Raw genomic sequence first — 25,577 nt, 5'->3', positions numbered from 1 at the left:
AAGAACATAAGAATAGCCCTGCTGGATCTGGCCCAAGGCCTATCTAGTCCAGCATCCTGTTTCACAGTGGCCCACCAGATGCCTCTGAGAAGCCCACAGGCAAGAGGTAAGGGCATGCCCTCTCTCTTGTTGTTGCTCCCCTGCAACTGGTATTTAGAGGCATCCTGTCTTTGAGGCTGGAGGTGGCCTATAGCCACCAGACTAGTAGCCATTGATAGACCTGTCCTCCATTAATTTGTCTAAGCCCCTTTTAAAGCCATACAAGCTAGTGGCCATCACCACATCCCAAGGCAGAGAATTCCATAGATTGATTGATTGATTGATTGATTGATTGATTGATTATTTATTTATTATTAAAACTTTTATACCGCCCTTCCAAAAGGCTCAGGGCGGTTTACATTAAAACACCATTAAAATCAGTTAATAATTAAAACAAAAATTATAAAGCCTCAACCTGAAAAACCAAGGAGAGACATTGATCCAGAAGTACTCCCAGACTGCGAACCTTTTCCTTTTGGGGAAGTGTGATCCCGTCTAGAACAGGCAGATCAAAATATTCTCTAGAGTTCCGACCCCGCACAATAAGTACCTCCGTCTTATCTGGATTCAGCTTCAGTTTTTTCTCCCTCATCCAGCCCATTACTGCTTCCAGGCAGGCATTTAGGGAGGATATGCCAACTCCTGAAGAAGTTGACATGGAGATGTAGATCTGGGTGTCATCAGCATACTGGTAACACCCAGCTCCAAATTATGCGCTGTGTGAAAAAGTACTTCCTTTTGTGTGTCCTAAATTTCCCAACCTTCAGTTTCATGGGATGCCCCCTGGTTCTAGTGTTGTGGGAGAGGGAGAAAAAATTCCCTCTGTCCACCCTCTCCACTCCATGCATAATTTTATATCTTTCTATCATGTCTCCCGGTAGTCGCCTTTTTTCCAAAGTAAAGAGCACCTGATGCTGTAGCCTTGCCTCATAATGAAGGTGTTCCAGGCTCCTGATCATCTTGGTTGCCCTCTTCTGCACCTTTTTCCAGTTCTGCAATATCCTTCTTAAGATATGGTGACCAGGACTGTATGGCCATACCCTAGATTTGTATAATGGCATTATAATACTAGCATTCTTATTTTCAATCCCCTTCCTAATGATTCTGAGCATGGAATTGGAACAGGAGCTCCTGTTCTCCGGCCACTCCGGGATAGTGTGGCAACTGGCAATCATTCTTGGGTGCTGGCAAGGGTGCATATGTATACATGGGTGGGTGTGCTGGCAGGAGGCATGGTCTTGCAGGAGCCTGTCTGTGGTCACCAAGACAAGGAGGACCGAATCCAGGGGAGCCCTCCCCAAGGCTCACCTGCACAAGGCCAACTGGCTGTATTCATAGCCCCCATAGCATAACACTCTTGTGAGGGAGGTGTTGGGGAAATAGGGATGGTTTGCTGTCTGGATGCTTCCTGGTGACCAGACATAGAAGATTTTTTAAACTGGAAGGGAGTTAATTCTTTTTTACTTTTTGGCTGTGATGACATTAATTTAAGCAGGCTAGTCATTTTTATAGACTTATTATTTGCAAGCTTTTATGCTGAAATGGTCCTCTTACAGCACTGCACTGAACTGCATAGTCTTGGCTGATTAAAAAGTACGCTCTGTGGGTGATCTTCAGTTTAATAATTAACTTTTCACTGCCCACTCATTTTTGTTCTTTGACCTTTAAGTACGTTTCAATGAATTCACACAAGATTTTCCAGTTTCTGTGCTAAAAGGACAAAGTTAAATGTTAGACTTTATAAATGTTAGATTTTATCATTTAGAAGAGCTACAGATGAGTTCTGTCCTTCACTAAGCAAGAATGAAGAAATACCGAATAACAGACCATGCAATAGTATGTCAATTCTGACATTTATTATTTTATTTATTTATTTATTTATTTATTTGACACATTTTTATACCGCCCTAACCCAAGGTCTCAGGGCGGTTCACAACATAACAAAATGACCAAGATTATTTCTCCGTTTTGACTAGAAAGGTCTAATTTATGTCATAGATATAATCCATCATCTAGTCAAAGCTGACAACTTCAAATTCTTACTGATTTTCATGAGGGCAGGTTAAGCACAAACTTAACTCTTCTACTGGAATTAGTTGGGGTTAAAGTCCTTAACTATGACTGGATCACAACCATTTGCTCTATATTTATTTGGACACAGCTGCATTAGCCCCACTTGTTCAGTGAAACTGAATATCATAAGGTTTCCGATTTTTCTTTCCATTATGTGGGTAACCATTCCGCCCCCCCACCCCATATGTGAAAATTTAAGCTTATATTCAAAGAGTTGTGTGACCTAGATTTTGTTCACACTGTGAGTCTTTCCCACCTGCCCCAGAGCAGCTTCTTGCGCTTGCTGAGAAGTCGTTCCAGTGGGTTGGGGCACCCTCCAGAATGATGTGTGATGTGGCAGTAACTGCTGGGGGAATTGGTAGAAACTGAAGAGCCCACCCCCTTCCCATTGGTTCTGTGTAAAATATAGTCCCTATAGCTCACACGAGGGGCTCTTTGGATAGATTTTTTTTTTTTTAAAGAAATGATTCCACTTTGAATGTAAGTAAACATTAGGGTTAATCGACCACTAGCTTGCAGTTCCTTCATGTCTAAGTGACACTATTTGTCCATCTAATATTGGAGGAGATTGCCAATGGGTCTACAAGGGTAATTGCTTTATGAAACGATTTACTTTATATTACGTGTTATAAACGAGTACAAATGGTATTCAGTGCTGCACTGTCAAAAGTGATTATTTAAATGCCTAGGCTGGTATTTTTTCAGCCATACAATGATTGTGCAGAACTACCCTAAGAACAGGGGTGTGAACAGGAGTGAAATCATATAAGAGCTCTTAGAATGGGAGATGAAGGATTTTTGGATCAACAGCTATGAAGGTGATGGATTTGGTGGCAGCAGGAAGAAGAGAAAGGATAGGAGGAGCCTGGTCAAGCAGAGCAAAGAGTGAATGAGTGCTGCCTCAAAAGATATTGGCCTGGCTTGTGAATTTTGTTGGAAAGTAAGAAACTATTCTAAATTAGCTGATTTAAGAGGGTACGGATATCCTCTCAAATTATACAATATGAAGTATACATTACATAAACAGATCAACTTCTAAAATGCCAGGTTAGCTTCACAACGGATTAGGGTCTTGAATTTGGGTCTTCCTTGCCCAAACAAACCCTTTCTGCTACAGCACACTGAATCCTAATGGCTCTTCTACGATGTAGAAGAGCCGCTATCTATTACCTTCCCTATGTGCTCTGGTTTCTCAGTCTTACATATCTTTACAGTTGGGTACATCTTCATTCCACCGCCCCCACCCCATTATTATGTATCCTGGTGTTTTATTTCTCTTTCCCTCTCCCTCTTTTCCCTTTCTTTCTTTGTATAGTGTATCTTCCTAAAAGTTTTTCCCATTCTTGCTTCCATCTTCTTTCCTCCTTCCTTCCCCACACTCCTGTTTTGTTCTTCTCGGTTTTCCATATTCCTCCTTAAAAAGACAACGAAATCAAATCTCTCTCTCCTCACCGCAATGGCCTCTGCTGGGGCTGGTGCTAGTGGTGAAGAAACCCTGACCTAGCACAGCACAAAGTATTGTCTGACTGCCTATGAATGCCACCAGGAGGAGCAGAGCACCAGAGGTTTTGAATGGGGGGGACTAACAGTATGAAATCTGCATAAATAGCTTTCACGCACTGTAGACAGGGGTCAGCCAGGGTCACTCCTGTGATGAAAAGCCTTCAACATACCATGGGGAGGAAGGGATGCAACAGTGAAAAGAAGCAGGCAGATGGTTGTCATCTGCCTGTCCTTGACACATTCCATAAAACTTGCTGATCAACCTCTATTAGAGAAAATGCTCTTGGATAGTCCAATGGCTCCAAGGGAATATTTGTCTGTGGTACTTGTGCAGCAGTCAGCAGTTAAAAATATGTATTAAGCTTCTTTTAGTCGTCCCAAAGTCATTCTCCCTAAGGGTCATCCAGTACACAATCTTTTTTATCTTGTGATATGAGAAAAACCAGACTTGAGCCAAGTATTCAATTTAAAATGCTCTTCCTTTCATTTTACATTTAACAACAACAACAACAACAAAACCTTTAACTAAGTATTTTTAAACTTCAACTAACCCCCCCCACCTTTTAAGTATTTTAAATGCTACCAAGAGCATAATGGGGGGTTGACAGTAAAGTTGACAGCAGAATATTAATTCAGCAGCTCACAATGCAAACCAGTCACCTTTCATCCCTTCCAGTCCAGAAATAATTTGCTTCTGCCCGAACTCTGTCTCTCTTAGGCTTTTCCTCCTGATCAGTTGCTTATTCTTGGATCCCTTCTGAAATCCTGCTTTGGCTAAATAAGTGCATAACAATTTCCTATTTCTCCTGCACAGTCTACACACCTCCCTCAAAGTAGCTCTTTCGCTGTGCTGATATCATATTTTATAAGTGCAAAATTCCAGACAGATTATGGGGCTAGTGAAACAGCCGTTCCTGCATGGGCGGTGGTGGGGGAAGGCAGGTTTTAACCTACCTTCTCCCAGATGACCACTAAGAGCCCAGGCAGCATGCAAGCCTTGTGCCCACGTGACCAGTGTTGCTGGCAGCAGCGTGGATGACTCTCCGTGCTCCTCCCGGCAGCACTGGTGAACAGAGGTCAGGACTTGTTGTCCTGGTCTCCGGGAGTCCCATAATGCACCATGCAACACATGCAATGCTTTGGTAGATTCCCCCAAGAGACAGGCACTTTTGGTGCCCATCTCTGTGGCTGGGCTGGAAGCAGCCTAGCTTGCACACAAGCAAGTAGTAGGGAGTGCTTGCTCCCTTAACCTCAGCTAGCAGCCGGGCTAAAGAGATGGGCTAGGCAGTGCTGGCCCGCTGGGATGGGACCTGATCCCGGCAGTTCTTATGCGCATCCTAACCCAGGCTGGGTGTTCCTAGCCTGGTTTAGGCTGCACGTGAAAACAGCCTCTGTTATTTGTTTGCTGTATTATGTTTATGTAAAAGCTAACGTGTGCCATCAAGTCGGTGTCGACTCCTGGTGACTGCAGAGCCCTGTGGTTGTCTTTGGTAGAATACAGGAGAGATTTACCATTGCTACCTTCCATGCAGTATGAGATTATGCCTTTCAGCATCTTCCTATATTGCTGCTTCCTGATAATAGGTGTTTCCCATAGTCTGGGAAACACACCAGCAGGGATTTGAACTGGCAACCTCTGGCTTCGTAGTCAAGTCATTTCCCCGCTGCCCCATAGGAGACTGATGTCCTGCTGTTCCAGAAGTAGCCTATCAGAGGAACTAGCATGGATTACAATATTTAAAATGATCATAAATCGTACAAGTACAAAAAAGCATGCCCAGGTTAAAGCAGTGCATAAAAACACAGCATCTAAAAGGCCTGTGAAGAAAAAGATCTTCACCTAGTGCTGAAAAGACATCAGACTCAAGCCCTAGTCAGACATTATGTTGTATATGTACACAGATGTCTGTACACATGTACATGTTTGTGTGTGGATGACTGTACCTGCACTCACTTTAAAAGTGAACTTGTGTACAGCCCCTTCAAATTCAGGATTCAGATAGGAAGTGTACTACTGTATGTACATTGAAGATAATGTGTGAATAACTGTGTGCATACAGATGTGTACATATGTACACTGTACACAGACTGCATGCATCTTGAACATAATTTTTGAATAGGGCTTTGGTGTCAAGTCAGCCTTCCTGAGGAGAGTATTGCAAGGTTGGGACACCACAATGGTAAAGGTCCTATCAAGGGTCACTATGATATGTCTCACCTCACATGTCCCATCTCTGAAGGCATGAGGAGCTGATACTCTTAGTAGGTGAGCAGGTTTGTTTGGAATATACAAGTGGTGGAGTTACCTTACTGCAGCCACAATGAAAACCATTGTGGCTGGAAACTATGGGCTTTGTTGGTTTGGAAATAATGTAGTCCAATGGCATTTGGGGACCCAAGTTTGAGAACCCCTGCCCTATTGGAAACTGTTTTTGCTACAGTTTGTGATGAATGGCACAACCCTTCAGCAACACTCATGCCTCTGTGTGTGTGTGTGTGTGTGTGTGTGTGTGTGTGTGTGTGCATGCATGCTTTGCTTTTGTTTTAATTTAAATTTGGGGGATTTGTGAAACAAAAATTCTTAGTAGTCCCGTTTACTGACATCTGAATGGGAGCACACATCCAGCCAAATTTATTATCTTTAAAGGAAGCAGGCAGCTGTACAACGATCCCTTGTGTGTGTGTTCCCTATGCCTCTTTGCAACGAGGCTGTCCTCCTCCATACGTTTGGTGGGGATATGAAACCAGAACCCAGATGATCATATGAAGCTGCCACATTCTGAGTCAGACCACTGGTCCATATAGCTCAATATTGCTCTCCAGAGAGTCTTCCCCAGCCCTGCCTGGAAGTGCCAGGGATTGAACCTGGGACCTTCTGCATGCAATGCAGATTTTTATTGATTGGTTTTATTTATTGTTCAGTGTTTATACTGCCATCTATATGACATCCCAAGGTGGTTTACAAAAATTAAAATACAATAAAACTCCATAAAAATCACATTAAAATCAGTTACACAATAAAAACTATAACGCTCCCCAGCCCCTACCCATAACAAAAGAGAACAAAGTCATAGTCAGTAGTACAGATGCTCTACCCCTGTGCTATGGCCCTTCCCTATTGGCGTGGTGCACTCGTTTCATATACAAGATCATCTCCATAGTGGAGGGGATGGGAATGCCCACTACATGAAGACAAGGCTGATTCCAGTAATATATTAACTGGACCTCAGTCTCAGATTTGTACGGCCACAATTTCCAGTCAGTTTAACAGTAGCTCTCTTCAGATATTCAACACTCACAGTTAAAGCGCCAAGAGCAGGTAGGAAGTCCCACCCTGCTGCTGCTACTCACCCCCCTCCTGCTGGCCACTCATGGTTATAGCTCCATTTTTCTGAAGGGGGAAGCACCATAACTGTGATGGCCAGTGCTTCTGTGAGCGGCAACCTCAGGCAACCCGAGCTGCCACTCATGGAAGCGTTGGCCGTCACGTTTATGACACTTCCCCATTCAGACAAATGAAGCCGTAACTGTGAGCGGCCATGAGGGGGGTGAGTGACAGTGACAGGGTGGGACTTCCTCCTCGCTTTTGGAGTTGTAAACATGAGCTCCACTTGCACTCATAACATCTGAATGAGGCTAATGACTGTCTGCAAAACTCACCCAATCTTCTGCTTTGAGCCTGTGGTGTCTTCTGAATCTGAACAAAGGTGTAAGTGATTTCAAGCAGTTGATGCCTTTCTATTGCTGAAAGAATATTTGTGAGCAGCAGATACTTTTCACTAATCAAAATGGAAGAAGACAGAACTCTTTCACATCAGCTGTGTGCCTGCTATTCACCAATACACAACAAAAGCCTTTGTCTCGTAGATGCAAAAAGTGTATGGAGCATAAGCACAGATGTTTCCTTTTCCTGCATTACTACTCCAAGTAATGGGTGGCCAGTATAATATTCTATTGTGTTGCATAAACAGTGGCCCTCAAAACAGGAAAGGGAGCCTTTTATATTACTCATTATACAGTATAAAGTAACTATATTTACACATGATTTGACAGACATTAATATGGAAGGTTCTGATTGTTGAATTTCCCCTGTAAATACAGTGTAAACATGCACTTAGTTTTCTTCTTAAAATATTACTAAGAATTAATTATGCATTATATACACGATTACATAGCCTTGTGTGAAGCAAGAACTGAGAATTAGATCTTCTTCTCTTTCTCACAAAGTGGCATTCAGAATCTCATAATTATTTACATAGTATTTTCCCCACATTCAAAACAAGAAAGAGAAGGAGATGCTCTTATTTCAGCAGGTAGCTTATTCCAAAGCCCTGAGTGGCCACAGAGAAAGCGCAGTCCTGCGTCTCCACCAAATGAGTTGGTGGCAACCGTAACCGGACCTCTCCAGAAGATCGTAACAGGAGGCAGGAATTATGACAAAGGAGGCGTTCTCTCAAATAGCCTGGACCCAAGCCATTAAGGGCTTTATAAGTAATAACCAGCACTTTGTATTTCACCCGAAAACATATTGGCAGCCAGTGCAGATCTTTTAACACCTGTGTTATATGGTCCCTTCGTGTTGTCCCAGAAACCAATCTGGCTGCCATATACTGTACCAGTTGTCATTTCTGGACTATGTATGAAGGCAGCCCCACATAGAGCAAATTACAGTAGTCAAGCCTGGAGGTTACCAGCATATGTACCACTGTCTTAAGGCCATTCACCTCTAGGAATGGACGTAGCTGACATATCAGCTGACGCTGCTAAAAATCGCTCCTGGACACTGCCCAACCTGAGACACTAGGGAGAGTTTTGGGTCCAAGAGCTCTCCTAAGGTACGCACCTGATCTTTTGGGGGAGTGTAACCCAGTCCAAAACTAGCAGATCTAAACCATCTCTTGGGCCCTGGTTCCCCACAGTCAGTTCCTCTGTCTTATTTGGGTTCAACTTCAGTTTGTTATCCCCCATCCAGCCCATTACTGCCTCCAGGCAGGCATTTAGAGAAGATATGCAATTTCCTGATGAGGTTGGCATGGAGAACTAGATTTGGGCGTCATCAGCATATTGATAACACCCAGCACCAAACCTCCTCATGATCTCTCCCAGTGATTTTCTGTAGATGTTAAAAAGCATTGGAGACAGTATGGAGCCTTGTGGGACTCCACACTTTAGTTCTTGCTTAGCAGAACAACAGTCTCCAAGCAACACCATCTGGAATCTGCCAGAGAGGTAGAAGTGGAACCACTGTAAAACACTGCCACCCAATCCCACCTCTCTCAGGCGGTCCAGAAGGATACCATGGTCGATGGTACTGAAAGCCGCAGAGAGATCCAAAAGGATCAGCAGAGTCACACTTCCTCTGTCAGTAGCCAGTTGGATATCACCCATCAGGCCGACCAAAGCAGTGTCTACCCCATAGCCCACACAAAAGACAGTTTGAAATGGGTCTAGATAATCTGCATTATCCAAAACTGCCTGGAGCTGAGAGGCCACCACCCACTCAATCACCTTGCGCAACCATGTAAGATTAGAAACAGGTCTATAATTAGCTAACTCTGAGGGATCCAGTGTACCTTTCTTCAAAAGTGATCTAATAATAGCCTCTTCAAGATAAGGAGGCATCCTGCCCTTCCTCAGAGAAGCATTTATAATGTTTACCAGACCCTCTCTGATAATATGATTATCAGATGAGATAAGCCATGTTGGGCAAGGGTCAAGAGAAAAGTCTGAAGCAATATGTCCACTTCCTCAGGAGTCACAAATTGAAAATGTTCCTATCTAATCCCATAAGAGGAGTTGCTGGACACCTCCAAAGTAAACTCTGCAGTAACTGTGGAATCCAGCTCGGCCTGAATATAATCAAACCAATGTCAAAACATCATAAAGTGTTGTATAATAATAAAATCCACAAATGGCTGTCATCTTAAAGTCCCTATAAGGAATGGGGTGCAGTGGCTAGAGCATTTTGGCCACTGTGACTGGCAATGATGGAGGGTTTAGTCCAACAACATGTGGGGACCCAAGGTTGGGAACCCCAGGGCTAGAGTACTGGACTTGGACCAAGGGGACTTGGGTTCAAAACCTTACTCAGCTTTGGAGCTCCAGGTTCTGGTGCAAGGTAAAATGGGATAACTCCATGTATGCCAGTCTAAGTTCCTTGGAAGAATGGCAGGAAGTAAATGTTATGAATAAAATAAATATTCTTCTGTAACCTAAGCATGGGAATGGCTCCAGAGAACGTGCCTATGTCTTGTTTTTGTAACACGAATGATATTCAGCACCACTTATCACTCGTAAAGGTAAAGTGTGTCGACTCCTGGTGACCACAGAGCCCTGTGGTTGTCTTTGGTAGAATACAGGAGGGGTTTACCATTGTCATCTCCCGCGCAGTATGAGATGATGCCTTTCAGTTTCTTCGTATATCGCTGCTGCCCAATAGAGGTGTTTCCCATACTATGGGAAACATACCAGCGGGGATTTGAACTGGCAGCTATCACTCATACAGACCAGTTTTTCCACAGGTCATTGGAAGAGATAGTGTGTGTATACAGGCATGTGGGAAACATGGACCTAGACATGCACAGATGTTTCTTTCCTTCATATGTTACAGCAAAGGTGTTGCTGATTTGCTGTGGAAATACAAGTGTAAAGCAGACCCAAATGTATATAGCTTGGATACCAACACTTGTCGTCATAATGTTCCTGGTGATTTTAACGATGCACTGCTGATGTCTTTTCTTGGCAATTTAAAATACTTTATTACATTGTCTTAAGGACTGATCAACTGGAGTCTCTCCAGCTGTTGTTAGACTACAACTCCCATCATCCCCTGCTACAATGGCCATATAGCTGGAGTTGATGATAGCTGTAGTCCAACAACAGCTGGAGACCCTCGTTTGCCACCCTTGCTTAAGCAGTAAAAAAAACCTCCCAAGCTATCTGCTGACTGCTTACAAAACTTGGGCTCTCCTTTGCATCAATGGCAATGTACCTTTGTTCCTGAAGAATAACATTTTATACCAAATGAACTGTATACTGAGTATTTCTTACAAAAAGAAGAGAACACTACTAAAGGTCTGTAGATATATGTCAGATGAAGACTTCTCAGCCTGAGCCTTCATCCCTACTCCATTTCACAGTTCTCAGCACAGGCTTTTACTAGGCTTGTTTACACAATCAGCAATTGGGTAGGACCAGTGTCCTACCCAGGTTTGGGAGCTGTGCACACTCCTGATTTCTGGTCGTCTGTCAGGAACAACCTATGTAGGGGTAGGGGAAGTTATCCTGCATGAGGCTCACACTGGATAGGACAGCTCTGTCCTATCCAGCAGCTGTAGCCCACTGTTTAAGGAGGTAGGAGGAAAAGCCATCATATCACTTCCCCTGCCTCCTGCTTAGCTTTTTACTGACAGATATCCAAAAACTGAGAGTGCACACAGCTCCGAAACCTGGGTAGGACTCCAAATTACTGATCGTGTAGACAAACCTATTGTCTCGTTATCCTGTCCTTGCTGTTTCCCTACTTCCTATGCATTCCCTGTTTTGTTTTGTTTTTGTTTTGCATTTGAAGGCTGTTTGGTTGGGATTAAATCTGCACACGAGCACAGGCAATGTATCCTTCAAGTACCCTGACAAAAAGTAGAGTGAGGGGCTATGTCTTGAAATGTCTGTGTACCTGGGACTGTGCAAGATTAGAAAGGACCACCCTACATCATACAGATGACAGCATTAAGAGAAGGGTGGCCAACTAGAGGCTCTCCAGTGCATTTTCCAGATTACTGGCTGCAACAGGTTAACAAGGTGTCCGCTAAGTAACCCTCCGTATTGCTTGTGTTTCAACATAACAGTCACTGTGCTGTCAGCAGGGTGCCGTTCAAATTTCTAATGCCTTGGTTCAGATGTTATTGCTGCGTTTTAGCCCTATAACGTTGTAGATGCGTTGCAGGAAAGTAGCTGTCTTTTTCCATGGTAGGAGGCTTGCCCCCTAGTTTGTGCGTTGCAATGTAGTGTAGTGTGGGCGGTTTTCCCCCCTGCCAGCCCGTGCTTGCCTCCTCCTCCCCCTTGCTGCGGGATCCCAAGAGTCGCCGCCACCTCCTCCTCCTCCAGCCAGGGGATGGAATGCGGTGTTGAGGCAAGGAAAGAGGAGGCAGTGTCAGGTTCTGTCGAGGGAGCAAGTGAGTGGGCAGGGATGGAAGGAAGGAGGGAGGGGGGACAAGCTTGGTGCAAGGCTGGAGGGCTGGACCATGATGCAGGGAGGCTTTGGTGTGGGCGGACAAGGAAAGAGGCTGCACCCCTACATCAAGGGAGAGGCAGCCCCAAGACTGGAGGGAGAATGAGGGAGCACAGCCATCCAGAGCCGGAAGAGCGGAGGTGGAGGGGAGCCACAGAATGGGTGTGTGTGCGTTCATGTTCAACCTCTGGAAAGAGGCCCCACACTCTCCTGTGGCTACCAGCAGCCTCTTGCCATAGCAGATAGCACCCATCCAGGCCTCCCGCCTGAGCAGGAGAAGAACAAGACGGGACCGCCATGTGGGCACTTTTGGACAAAACCACAACTGGGGGGAGCACCACGGCGCAAAGTTCAATGCCTTGATTGCCTCTATATTAAAGAAACAGAAAGGAAATTGTGCAATTGCGCAAGGACCCAATCTTTTCTTTTTTTAAAAAAATTACATATATGGGTTCTTGTGCAATTGTACAATCCCCTTTCTATTTCTTTAATATCGAGGCAATCAAGGGATTGTACTTTGCGCCAGGGTTTCTTAACCTTGGCCCCCTAGATGTTGTTGGACTACAACTCCCATCATCCTCAGCAACAAAGGCCATGTCTGGGGATGATGGGAGTTGTAGTCCAACAACATCTGGGGGCCCAAAGTTAAGAAACCCTGGTTTGTGCCATGGTGCTCCCCCCAGTGGTGGTTTTGTGCAAAAGCGCCTAGAGGGGAAAAATACATGTCATGTCATTCCCGCTCTGTGACCCCATTGGCTCGAAATGGAGGAGGAGGAGGGGCAGTGAATTCAATTCTGGGGGAATATGGACGCCCCCTGCCCAGAAAACTTGCTGCACTGGTAGGCAATCTGAATGGCTACAATCCTGTCACGATGCATTGACAACCACTGTGCTCACGGCTTCCAGATGCTGCCTAATACTTTTGTACTTTGCAGCACTTTAACTGGCACAAATCTTGTAATCTGGAAAACACAACAAAAGCTGTGTTGGACTACAACTCCTACCATCCCTGGCCGCAGTAAACTGCAACTGCAGATTATGGGAACTGTAATTCAACAACAGTTGGAGAGCCTCCAGGTGGCCACTTCTGCATTAGAGTATCTAGTGGAGTGGAGGAGTAATATAATCATGTGAAAAGGAAAAGCCCTTTAGTGGAGTAGGAGCTGTGGAACATTAACTTATGAAGGACCTTGAGGAATATGTTTAAAAAGTAAAAGAAGAGACATTTTAGTACTTATTTAATGAAGAGTTCTTTTCATATGAAGAAACCTGGAATGAGGGGCAGAATGCATCCACTGTTTGCATTTCAGGCAAGTATTCAGTGAAAAACACCTTCTAGAAGCAGACATACTGCAGGTCTTCAATAATGCTCCTTAAGAGCTGTTTTGTTAAAGCTCTTGTTTCTCTATTAAGCTTTCCAGCCACCAGAGGATGTTTTCCTTACAAAAGAATAAATAGCTAAGTTCAGACATATCCAGTAGAGGGAAGTGGCACACAAGCTATCGTAAGATGCTGCTAGATAGTGCTGTTAAGCTATCATCGTTGATAGTTTTCTGTAATTTTTTCATGTATTCCTCTTGTCTAAATGATTTATTGCTGAGCCCAAAAATAAGCCCTGTGGTGCCATGATCAAAGCTGCGATGCTATCTTTATTTTGCTTTGAAATGATAAAATATTTACAATATTATGATTAGGGAAAGGAAATGAATATTTAAGGCAAGTACTGGAAATATATAACATTTCCAGTTGTGGACTTAAAATCTTAAAATTAAAATAAGTGGGAAAAATACCCAAACAATTAAAATGCTTAATGGATTTGACAACCGTGTAGAGCAAAAATAAGCATGCAGAGGTAACATCATAACACATTCCCCCCTCCTGTACATTTTTATTTCTCATCTGTGTTAAAATACTTTAACAATTCTCAAATTTATTTTTAAAATGTACTGGGAGTGTATATTGTAGTCTTGACAGTCTAAACACACACACACACACACACACACACACACACACACACACACACACACACTTATTTATTTATTTGTTTGTTTGTTTATTTTAAAATATGAATTTGCTACAGCAATTATTGAAGCATCAACACTTTCTAAAAATAGCACAGATTTTCCACTACTGTAATTGTCCTGTTTTCAGTTTCATTTCAGAGGAACAGAAAATGAGGATGCTCTCCCATTGGAGATGGGGGGAAATGAGGATGCTCTTTCATTTTCAGATCTATCAAACCAACTCCATAAATGGACATTGGTGCTCTCTCTCTATAGTCTTGGCTATCCTCTCCCCTTCAAGGATTCTTTGGCTCACAGGTTCTGCTCACTTCCCTGCCTATAAGTCATGAAAAGAAATTCCTCAAGACACCTACAACTACATGCTGAATATACAGGGCAGATGCAAGTCAGATATCAACACATACATTCTTTCTGCTTTATTAGATGACATTTATGATTTATTTATTTAAAACAATCTATGTCTCACCTTTCCATCATAACAAAACCATCTAGGTATCTTACAAACATTTAAATAATCTACAATCAAATTCCACAAAACAACTAAAACAAACCAATGAAAAGTAAAAGATCTTCATCAAAACCCTGAACAAATAAATGGTTTAAATTGCCATTTAAATGCCAAAAGAGAGGAAGCTTAATGAATATTTCAGGGGAGGGCATTCCACAATCTAGATGTCATCATGAAGAAGGCCTTGTCCTGTCACTACTTGCCTAACCTCCAGAGTTGGGGGTACCTGGAACGGAGCCTCTGAAGATATTAATGACTAAACAAGCTTGTATGGGAGAACATGGTCTTCTAGGAACATAGAAAGCTGCCATATACTGAGTCAGATCATAGGTCCATCTAGCTCAGTATTGTCTTCACAGACCGGCAGCAGCCTCTCCAAGGCTGCAAGCAGGAATCTCTCTCTGCCCTATCTTGGAGATGCCGCCAGGGAGGGAACTTGGAACCTAGATGCTCTTCCCAGAGGGGCTCCATCCCCTGAGGGGAATATCTTACAGTGCTCACACATCAAGTCTCCCATTCATATGCAACCAGGGCAGACCCTGCTTAGCTAAGGGGACAAGTCATGCTTATTGCTTACTACCATAAGATCCGCTCCCCATAATTTATAGCACTTGTAATTTTCTTTACTACAGCTTTGTATAATCTCTATTGTGCTAACCGGTAAGGTCACACACATGCCTCTTTATTTGCTTTAAGTTTGCACAGAGGTAGGTCTTGAGACAACCATCTTAAGTGGCACAGTGGGATAATGCTTGACTAACAAGCAGAAGGTTGCCGGTTCAAATCCCCGCTGGTACTGTATTGGGCAGCAGTGATATAGGAAGATGCTGAAAGGCATCATCTCATATTGCGCAGGCGGTGGCAATGGTAACCCCCTCCTGTATTCTACCAAAGAAAACCACAAGGCTCTGTGGGCGCCAGGAATCAAAATCAACTTGATGGCACACTTTACCTTTAGGCCTTGAGACCAGGCCTTCAAGATCTCTTCTTGATCCCCCTGAAACATGATGGCTTTAATTTAGGACCAAACTAGACATAGCATTCAATGCGTCGTTGAGTTTCGGCTTTAACTTTAAAGTCAATATAGCAGATGCATGGGGCCCCATTCTGGATCGGGACTGTAGCTAAAAGGTATGCAGTGTTTATTTCTGTGTTGATTTCTCCCTCACCCCCTATCCCCTGAAGGTGCCATTTATTTCAGAACAAATTGAAACATGACTAAGGCTCTGTGTTTCCTATACTATCAAGATGTTTCAGAGACCAGAGTGTAAACTTTACTCATCCCTGAAAGCTGGCAGATAAACTTAAATGGTCATTTTATTCCTCATTTTGTAGCTGCATCAACGTTTTTTGTTTTTGTGCAGTAAAATGGTCATTATTTGGCCTTGGGGAACACAACAATGATTAGATCTCAGCAGTTCTGAGCTCTTGATAAATCCCTTGCTGCCTTCTACACCCCCTCCCCCATAGGGTATGTGTACACATGGGAGACCAAGATGAAATAATAATTAATGCCCATTTTCATGATGTTTCTTTTAATTTTTTAACTCTTTTCACATCACCTGGCACAATCAGAAAAGAGATCTGGACATTAGAGCTGAAAGAAGCCTCTCTGTCACATGTTTTCACACCATAATTTGAGCCTAGTAGGTTTACCATATCTCCATCCCAGAACCCGTTTTAAATTCTGGGCTCAGTCCTGGAATTTTAATTTAATTTATTTATTACACTTATACCCTCCCCTTCTCCCACTACAGATTCAAGGTGGCATACATGGGGTTCTAAGCTATCACCCATCCAGGCACTGATCAAACCAGACCAGTTTAGCTTCAGCAAAATGGCTCTTTCACACCATGCCCCGGGATCAAATATAATAGTCTATGAGCATTTGCAGAGGTGTATTCCTTGAACATTTGTTTATTACATTTATATCTTCTACCATAGAACTCAAGGTGACATATATGGAATTCCCAGGCAATCAACCATCCCGGCACTAATCAGACCTAGAACTGCTTAGCTTCTGCAAGTTGCTTGTGACATGTGCTTTCAGACCATACCCTGGGACCAAATATGAAGTAATGTGGCCTTTAAGCATGTGCAAAATTTTCCTACAGCCAGGCTCCATATGGTTGGGATTAGGGCACAGGGCTTCCAACGCACACAGGCAGACTTGATTCTCACTCCCTCTTTTACATCAATTAACCACTCTTGGTTTCCCCCCTTTATATACTGTAACTGCTGAGCTAGAAGAAAATTACTATAGAAAATTACTATTGTTGTAATGCTTTAACTTCTTCTGTTTGTTTTGCTTTGTTGTAAACTGCCCAGAGACGCAAGTTTTGGATGGTCTAACAATAAGTTAAATAAATAAATAATAAAATATAGTGCAGTGGGGAGGGGATTGCTGAATAAGACAGTCTTACAACGGAACACACAGAAGCTTGTCAAGCTCTTTGAAAACAAGTTCTTCTGGGAAGAAATAATCTGCCTACTTTCCTTTCACTATAATCTTAATTGATAATTACCAGCCTAACAAGTTAAGCCACTTCAGTCTTAAAAGTTCACACATCCACCATTGAATCAGGGTGGATGACCTCATTACAAAACTATGGTCTTGAGCCATCCCCATGGGTCACGCTCCAACTGTACCAATTTTTTCAAATCAGTTAGGCAGTCAACAAGTTAGCCCACTTGCACATCAAACATCTGGTGGCGCAGTGGTAAAACTGCCGCCCTGTAACCAGAAGGTTACAAGTTCGATCCTGACCAGGGGCTCAAGGTTGACTCAGCCTCCCATCCTTCCGAGGTCGGTAAAATGAGTACCCAGAATGTTGGGGAGCAATATGCTAAATCATTGTAAACCGCTTAGAGAGCTTCCAGCTATAGAGTGGTATATAAATGTAAGTGCTATTGCTATTTACAGGTTCGCCATCTTGAATCAGGGTGACATGATTACAAACTATGCTGTTAAAGTGTCCCTATAACTGTACCCAATTTTGTTCATACTTGTCCAGGCATTGTAAGGTTGATAGGGACTCTCTCTCTCTCTCTTTCTGCCTCCCCCCTCCCCCTCTCTCTCTGTCTGCCAGGTGATCTCATAAGTTTATTTTCCTTAAGGAAAGTAAGCTAAAAATGGGAGTGGAAATGTGATGCCTAGTGCTGAAGTGTAGAAGCAGCTCATATCCCTAAACATTAAATAAATAAAACTATTGCAATTGTTAAATTACAATAGAACATTGGTGTAAATGATCATATATAAACTATTACTTGTGTGATTTTTAGAGTCTTGTTTTAATTTTTCTGTGTGGCTGTACTGAGATTGTTTTAATGAAAGGTGGTATACAAATTTAACAATAAATAAATAAATATCACCACCCACCACCCCCGGGCTCATTCTTTACACAAGTAGAGAAAGATCAAAAGTCTTTTAGAAGTATTTCCAAAACCGTAAGCATGGGAGGGGGATTATGTCTCATTAGTTATGTCCCAAGTATTATCTAATACAGGGATTCTCAATGTTGGGTCTCCAGATGTTAGTGGACTTCAACTCCCATAATCCCAAACCCCAGCGGCCTTTGGTGGGGATTATGGGGGTTGAAGTCCAATAACATCTGGTGACCCAACATTGAGAATCCCTGATCTAATACAGGGGTTGCCAATCTGTGGTATGCAAGATATTCCTCAACCACAACTCCCATCATCCCCAACCATAGTACATTGTAGATGGGCATGATGGGAGTTGTCGTTCATCAATATATGGAGTACCACAGGTTGAGAACCCCTGATCGAATATGTTCCAGTGACAGTCACTCAGAAAAATATGTACATCTCTAACAGAACCTGGGTAAGATTTTGGACTTTAGCCAATACCTCCTAAATCAATGCAAAAACCCTGTTAAAATATAAATAAATCAAAAATCAGTTTGCCAGTGACAGAAATGCAACAGAAAAAATGAGTATATTCTTGATTGCAACTGAAGTGCACCTCCATGTTTCTCAAAATATGTAGTCTGTAGAAACCCATATAATGACCTTGAATAACTAAAACAGGAAATAGATCTCACACTCACACACACACACCTACCTACCAGACAAAAAGTCTACCAAAAGAAAGAGTTTAGAATTATATTTGTATCAAAAATTAAAACTAAGATCAGGTGAAATATACTTTTGGGGTGTATCTACCATTTATTCTAAAGGCCCAATTAAGTCATTATGGTTACCACATGGAGGCAGCTTGTGGTGACTTAACCTAATCACTACCATGTGTGATGCTACTCTTTGTATGATTCTTTAGTGTAATGGGGTAGAGTTCTCACAGAATGTGACCATTCCTAGAAATGGATGAGCCAGGGAGGCAAATTATGTGAAGAGTTGCACTTTATGTTACGGTGGCTGGCTATGGTGATAGCAGGTTAAGACGTCCTTTAAAGCCTATTTGAAGAGGGTCTCCACATGATGAACAGGGCCAGTTTCCAGCTGCACACCAAAGAAGAACTGTGCTGCAGTTCTGATAGTTGTATGCTAAATTGAGCTGAAAAGAGACCACAGGGTCAAAAACTGTGCATCCTTAGATTTCTGAGCTGCAGCAGCCAAGATGACACAGCACAGGGTTCATAGCTGGGATAGTCTTTGATCAGCGGAGGTAGCCATTGTTTGCCAGGCAGGTGGTCTGGAAGCCCCCCTCGGAGAAACAGGGTGAACCTCTATCAGCTCAGGGTCTCCCTTCACACCGCCCCCCAAAAACAGCTCCGTTTATTTGTCCACCCTCCCTCCTTTTCAAGAGGAGACCCAGATGCCCCCCTCTCCCCGCTGGTTGTGCCTGCACTGCATCACTTTCTTGTTTACATTCCTGGCTGTTCTGGTTTTGACTCGGAGGGCAGCAGCTGCTACCTGCGGCTGGAAAGTCCCGCAACCTGCCTCAGAGGCTGGAAAGGGAGATCGGGCGAGTTGTTTACTGAAGGCAGAGCAGTCTCTGGCCGAGAGGCACGCTCACGCAATCCGCCCTTTGTGTTCTCCCAGCCTGGAGAAGCCACGTTTCCGACAGTGCACTTGGGTTTGTCTAGCAACTGGGCTGCCCACAGAACAACTGGAGAGCTCTGGAAGGGAGTTGAGGCACCATACAAGACAGGAAGGAAGAAACAAGAGACCGAGACTTACCAGGGTGTGGTTTTGGAAAGATACGTGCAATAGCAACGCTCCAGCATCCTGGATTTGTTGGATGATGGGGGCTGGATTTCCTCCCTCCCCCCGCCGCTTCTATTCTACATTAATGATTTAACCAGCAGCCTGCGGATGGTACATCTTTTCCTTCGCCTGGCGGGGGAGCCAAATGCTACCGGTTTGAAAACGAGGATTTTTATTTTTTTTTTAATCATCTCTTCCTTGCCGTCTCTCCCCCGCCCCGCCTTCCCTTCTGGTTTTATTGTTGGACAACTCCAGAGAATCATTGTGAGCTGGTTGTGAGGCAGGCCACCCTTTCTCCTGCATATAAACTCTTCCAGTTCCCAAAAATACATTTTCACTAAGTCATTCCCTCCAGATCTACCTGGGTGCCGTCTGTGGAATTTGACACAAGAGCAGAATATAAGCAACCATGGTGAGCAATCTATTCATTGATATTTTAAAACATGCATATCCACTGATGTGTGATGGAAGGGTGGTGGTTTCAAATCCATCCACATTCCAGTCTTATTTTCCTAGAGGGCGATCTAAACAGCAGAAGTATGTATTGCTTTATGTTGAGAGGGAAATTCTTTGCTTGCCTCACTGTTGTGTTTGTTTTGTTTTAAATACTCCCCCCCCCCACTCCCCTTTTCTTTAGAGCTCTGGAAACGCTTCCTACCGATGCTCCATGTCATCCTCTGCGGATTTTTCTGATGATGATGATTTCAGCCAGAAATCTGGTTCACTGTCTCCGGCTCCAGGTGACACCTTGCCCTGGAACCTACCTAAACACGAGAGATCCAAGAGGAAGATTCAAGGCGGATCTGTGCTGGATCCAGCTGAGAGAGCTGTGCTCAGGATAGCCGGTAAGGTCAAGTTGCAGGACCTTTTGAAGACGAAGAAGCCTGGGGCTGAATATTCACTGGAGCCCTCCTTTTCCTCCCCCCCATTTGGAGGGTACTGTTTGCAGATGTTGATGCAGCCCCTTCTAATGTGTGAGGTGGGGGGAGGCCTTATTCCCATTGCCCCTCTCTGCAAAAAGGCCTGTCCAGTTGTAATAAATGGGAGATTTGGGACTGAAGGATGGATAGTACAGTAAGACTCACATGTGTGCATCTTATTGTGGTTTTGTACATTACAGAGATGAATGTAGATTGAGAAGCTTGTCCATTGCTTTGCTTATTGGTTCTTAAAAAACAACACCACACACACACTTTCTAGACTTGGTTTTCCTGTGATGGTGACTAAGCTATTTGGTGTGTTTTCCGGCTGGGTGGATGAATGCATGTCGGGAGGGAAATACAGCTGTAGTGTGTGCAAATTCATGCATTAAATTTTCATGGGAGGTTGCATAATTAAGAATACAACTTTGTCAATTTAATATTGATGTGTGTGTGTGTGTGTGTGTGTGTGTGTGTGTAGCCCACTGGTGGAGTGTAAGAGTTTGAGCTCAAAGCATTCCTAAGGATGCATACCTATTTGGCCTCACCGAGCATTGGGGGGAATTACTTCTGAGTAAACATGCATAGGATTGGGCTCCATGAGCACTTTCAGTTCTGATCTGAGGAATGTTTGCTTTGAAAGAGTCGAGCTGTTGGGATCTTACCACCGGTTTCTCTGGCTAGTGTTATGTCTGTCTTGACTTGTGTGTGTGAAGTGACAGTGGCTACTGTGGCTTGGGCCATTTAAAAGCATACTGCTCTCCCTGCCCCTTCCCTGAATAATATTGGAGAGGCCCTGGAGTCTCAGTGTAAGGAACTAAAAGAGTTGATCTCCACGGTTTTGAAATAGGTCAGTGAGTTTGCTTGGCCAACTCAGTCTCAGCTGCAAACTGAGAAGGCACTGTAACCTGATCACTGAGAACTTGCACTGGTTGTGGCTGTTATTTGTGGAGATGGCTGCTGGGAATTATAGCACACAGAACGTACATATAGGTGTGCCACAATTATTTGCAAAGGGACACTGACCTGGCTGCACTTTGTGGGATGGGAATAGTGTGGCAGAGAGGTCCGCTGATTACGTTTCTCCAAAAAATACAGCACTAAGATTTTTATGGGGAAATCTCAGATTTTGTGTCCCAGAGCATGGTCTAAATGGCTTAGGCCCTGGGTATTTAAGAGAGCGTCTTCTTTTCCTTGATTCCCACTACCCATTAAGATCATCTGGAGAGGTTCATCTACACTTGCCACCGGCTCGTCTGGTGGCTACTCAGGGACGGGCCTTCTCTATTGCTGCCCTGAGGCTTTGGAATGCACTCCCTGTTGAAATAAGAACTTCCCCATCTCTGACAACTTTTAAAGAGTTAATCATGACACATCTGTCCACCCAGGCTTTTAATTAGATTTACTGTTTTAATACTTTTAACTTGTTCCAAGTTTTAAATTGTTTTAATGTTTAAATTTTTAATTGTGTTTTTATTGTAAACTGCCCATAGACGTAAGTTTTGGGTGGTACAGAAATTTGTTAAACAAATAAATAAAATAAGGGCACAGGTTACAGCCACCTTCCGGAAGTAAAGTCAGTCTGGATGGGAGGTCCGTGTATGCCACCTTTGGGGATGGGGCTGTAGCTCAGTGGTAGAGTATCTGCTTTGCCTGCAGAAGATCCCAGATTCAATCTCTGGTACCTCCAGGAAGAGCTGGGAAAAACTCCTGCTTGAAACCTTGGATAGCGACAGTCAGTGTAGATGACAGTGAACTAGATGGACCAATGGTCTGATTTGGTATAAAGCACCTTTCTATGTTTCTGTGCCCTTATAATGGGCCCAGTGTGGTTAGTGGCATGCGAAAGGCACTTTGCACTTGCTCCTGTGTGCTCATTTTCATGATAGCTTCATATATTCCAGGGCTACGTTCTGAAAATGGTTTCCGGAGCTGGCCTTGGTTCAACTGAGACCAGTGGGGTGGGAGAAGAGCATGGTGTTTGGTAGCACAGCTCTCCTCCCCTTTCTGACTTGCTGATCATGCCATGTACACTGAGTAGGCGGTGTGGGTGTGAGGTGCCTGATTACAACTGGTACTGAAGAAGTCATCACATAAAGTCACGAGGCTCCTTCCCATAAAAACCAGGCAGAATCCCTCATGAAAAAGAGCAATTTATTCAGTGCTACACAGGGCTGAGGCTAGGGCAGAGGGGGCCTGTGTTCGCCCCTCTCCCCGGGGGCGGCCCCTCAGATTTAGGGAGATGAAGCAAATAGGGAGGAATGGAGCTGGGGGCCCTGGGTTCTTTGAACCCATCCACTCTGTTATAGTTATACCCCTGGTGCCACCATTAGATTCTTAAGAAGGAAAGCAAAACCCACGGAGCAGAATAAAAGTATCTCAGGCCAACAAGGCGGGGGAGGTAATGCAAGTAGGACAAGGAGGGAGCTGGACCGGACAACTCCATCCCTATCGGAAATGTTTGCACTCTTCTCTTCCCTTTTGATTTGTGCTGCAGGAAGAAAGAATTTTGGAAGTGGGAGGATGTACTCAAGAGACTTGGATGTGGGCACAAAGGAGAGGCAGAGGGAGGTGCAGAGAGCCAAAGCTGTTGCAGCCAGAGGGTCTCTCTTTCCATCGTCCAGTTTAGTGTGGCAGGGCAGAAAAACCCAGCCTGCGCTGAAAAGCTGCGGGGGGGTGGGGCAGAGACAGAACGCATGCGCGGCTATCCCTGCTGTCGGCAGCTGATATAGTAACCGGCGGCGGCACCTGCGGCGTTCAGGCTCCGCCCCTTGACCTTTCGCCCCGCCCCTCTAGAGCTCAGTTATTGTTGTTGTGGTCAACAAGGCATGCAGGGGACCAGCCATAGGCAAGAAAAAAGGGGCAATTGTTGTTTCGCTGCTCGGAAGCTTTCCCGACCACCACGAAACCTAGGAGCAGCAAAGCAATGCCATGAGGGCTTTGCCTCGTCTCCGCAGCTCCTTCTGGGAAGCCAAGTGATATTCCCAGCATTGATGCAGCGTGTAATGCATTTGTGGGAAAGGAGAGAGGGAGGGTGGCCGGGGGAGGCGGCCGCCACTGGCGAGCTATCAGGGGAACTGTGTTGTTTCTGCAGCGTGACACTGTCTGGGCTTGGTAAGCGCCGCCGGCTATGGGTTTGAAACGATGCAACAAGCAATCCAGTATCCCCCGCAGGATGAGCCAGGCCCAGGCGAGCAGAGGCGACGAGAGCCTCGTCCGTTAAGGTCAGCGAGCCCAAATGGGAAAGAAACGCATCCCGAGGGAAAGAGGCTGACTGGACTCTTCCTTTCTTGGTGGAGCGCGGCGTATTGACACGAGGGCGAGAGGAGGAGGAGGAGCGGCGCTGGGATCTGAAGGGCAACTACTGATAACCAAGGGAGAGAGAGGGAGAAGTCAAGGCGTCTGCTTGCACGGTTTCACTGCCCGGTGTCAAGCACGAGAATAGGGACCCGGAGAAAGATGGGAGAGCGGGGCCGAGGAAGGCTATAACAAAGCAAGACCTTCCACCCCTCGAGCAAGCAGGCTGCAGCCCAGGGCAGGCCACTGTGCCGCATGTATATGTTGCGCACAGAGATTGATATCCCCGCCCCCGCCCGTCTTTTCCCTTGAGGGTCACTCAGGCAAAAAATAAAGCCCCAAACGCAAGACTCTCAGCACGCAGCAGGTCTCTCAGTGCAGAGACCCTCGTCTCCCGCCACGGTGTTGTGAACGGACGCCCGCCCCTTCAGAGCGACTAAAGATGACAGTGCCGCATCGCTCCCGGGCCCCCCCCCCGCGGTCTCAAAATGCTAACCGGGCAGCCTTCAAAAGAATTCAACAGGATTTAACCTGGCAGCTCACTTAGGAAGGTGCTTCGCGTCGCGCGACCCGCTGCAGGTCTGCTCAGCAGTCGGCCCCGCTGCACTCACTCCCACTGAAGGGCGCGCAGGGCAGTCTAAACATGACAGAGGCGAGAATGACCCGCGGCGGAATGGGGTGCGAGGGCGGGCGAAGACGCAGGAGGAGCAACCGAGGGAAGGAGAAAAAGACGGAGGTGGAGGTCACCTCCAGGGCCGGGTGTGTGGCGTCCGTGACGTCCTGGAGCCGCCGCCGCCTCCTCCCTCTTCCCCTGCGCTCGCTCGCTCGCTCTCTGACCGCTAGCCGAGCGCAGAGATTTGCTGCTAATGAAATCGGAGAGGGAGGAAGCCCTTTCCATTGGAGGCACACACGTGCTCCCACGCCGCTCGGGGAGGGGGCATGGGCGTTTCCTTGGACAGCTTGCACGGCAACAGCCCCCTCCCTCCAGCCTTTTTGTGCCGTTCCCCCAGGCTTCTTTGCTGCCTGGAGTCGTGGAGGGAGCTGATCAGGCAGTGTCAAAACTTTAACCATGGCTGGTTATCTCTCCCCTGGTGCTTACTTCTACACTGAGGAACAGGAGTACCTGCAGGCTTATGAAGATGTGCTGGAGAGATACAAAGGTACGGTGGAGCTTAAGCTGTGCCCCAGGGGCAACCCAGGAGAAGGATTTACAGACTGCAGTGCTGGTGGTGATCTGGAGCTTTGTCTGAAAATAGCTACTGGTGGTTGCAGTGGAACAGGTGGCAGAATCGGGTCCCTGAGACGTTTGGTTATTCCAGTTCACTCTATGGGGCTGCCAGTATTCAGACAAGGGAGGGCACAGAAACGCCCTAAGGTCCGTCGCCTTATGGTGGGGGGTCATTTCTCATCAAGCAAGGCTCTTCCTTCCTTCCTTGCTTGTTTGCTTTCCCTTAAAGCGCTGTCCTTTTCTTTCTGAGAATGCTGCTGACATCTCAATGAGATTATTCTAAGACCATGCTGTGGGATGTTTGTCTAGGATAAGACTTTTTCCTCTGTGCATTTTGCAACAAGGAACCAAATTCCCTAAAATACTAGTGATGCATGCTTTAAAATATCTGCTATAAAAATTGTTTTATTTTAAAAGTGCATATTGAGGCCATTTCCTTTGTAGTTTTATATCTATGCTTAAAACTCTGTCCTGTTTTGTATTTCTGTCAGCTGCTGCTAGGAGGATGACTTTGCATCTTGCATGGAGCTAGGACAAGAGTACGAGGCCTTTTTTATTTACTCCATTG

General features: G+C 44.9%; 1 protein-coding gene across 31 annotated transcripts in view; it reads left to right on the top strand.

Annotated features, from left to right (window-relative positions):
• DST (dystonin) overlaps positions 1–25,577 on the top strand; it is a 488,434-nt gene that overhangs the window by 51,729 nt on the left and 411,128 nt on the right. For 22 of the 31 annotated variants that reach the window (XM_053286451.1, XM_053286446.1, XM_053286475.1 and 19 more), the window contains exon 4: positions 20,202–20,409. In XM_053286451.1, the coding sequence (XP_053142426.1) occupies positions 20,202–20,409 (208 nt within the window). Of the gene's footprint in view, positions 1–19,775; positions 19,977–20,201; positions 20,410–23,281; positions 24,942–25,577 lie in introns of those variants that run through there. The other 9 variants (XM_053286464.1, XM_053286462.1, XM_053286477.1 and 6 more) reach the window with 6 other exon arrangements.

This window comes from Hemicordylus capensis, chromosome 1, assembly GCF_027244095.1.
Source record: "Hemicordylus capensis ecotype Gifberg chromosome 1, rHemCap1.1.pri, whole genome shotgun sequence".
NCBI classification, from domain to species: Eukaryota; Metazoa; Chordata; class Lepidosauria; order Squamata; family Cordylidae; genus Hemicordylus; species Hemicordylus capensis.
Note: the sequence above shows the minus strand (reverse complement) of the source record. Positions and strands in the feature narration are given on the sequence as shown.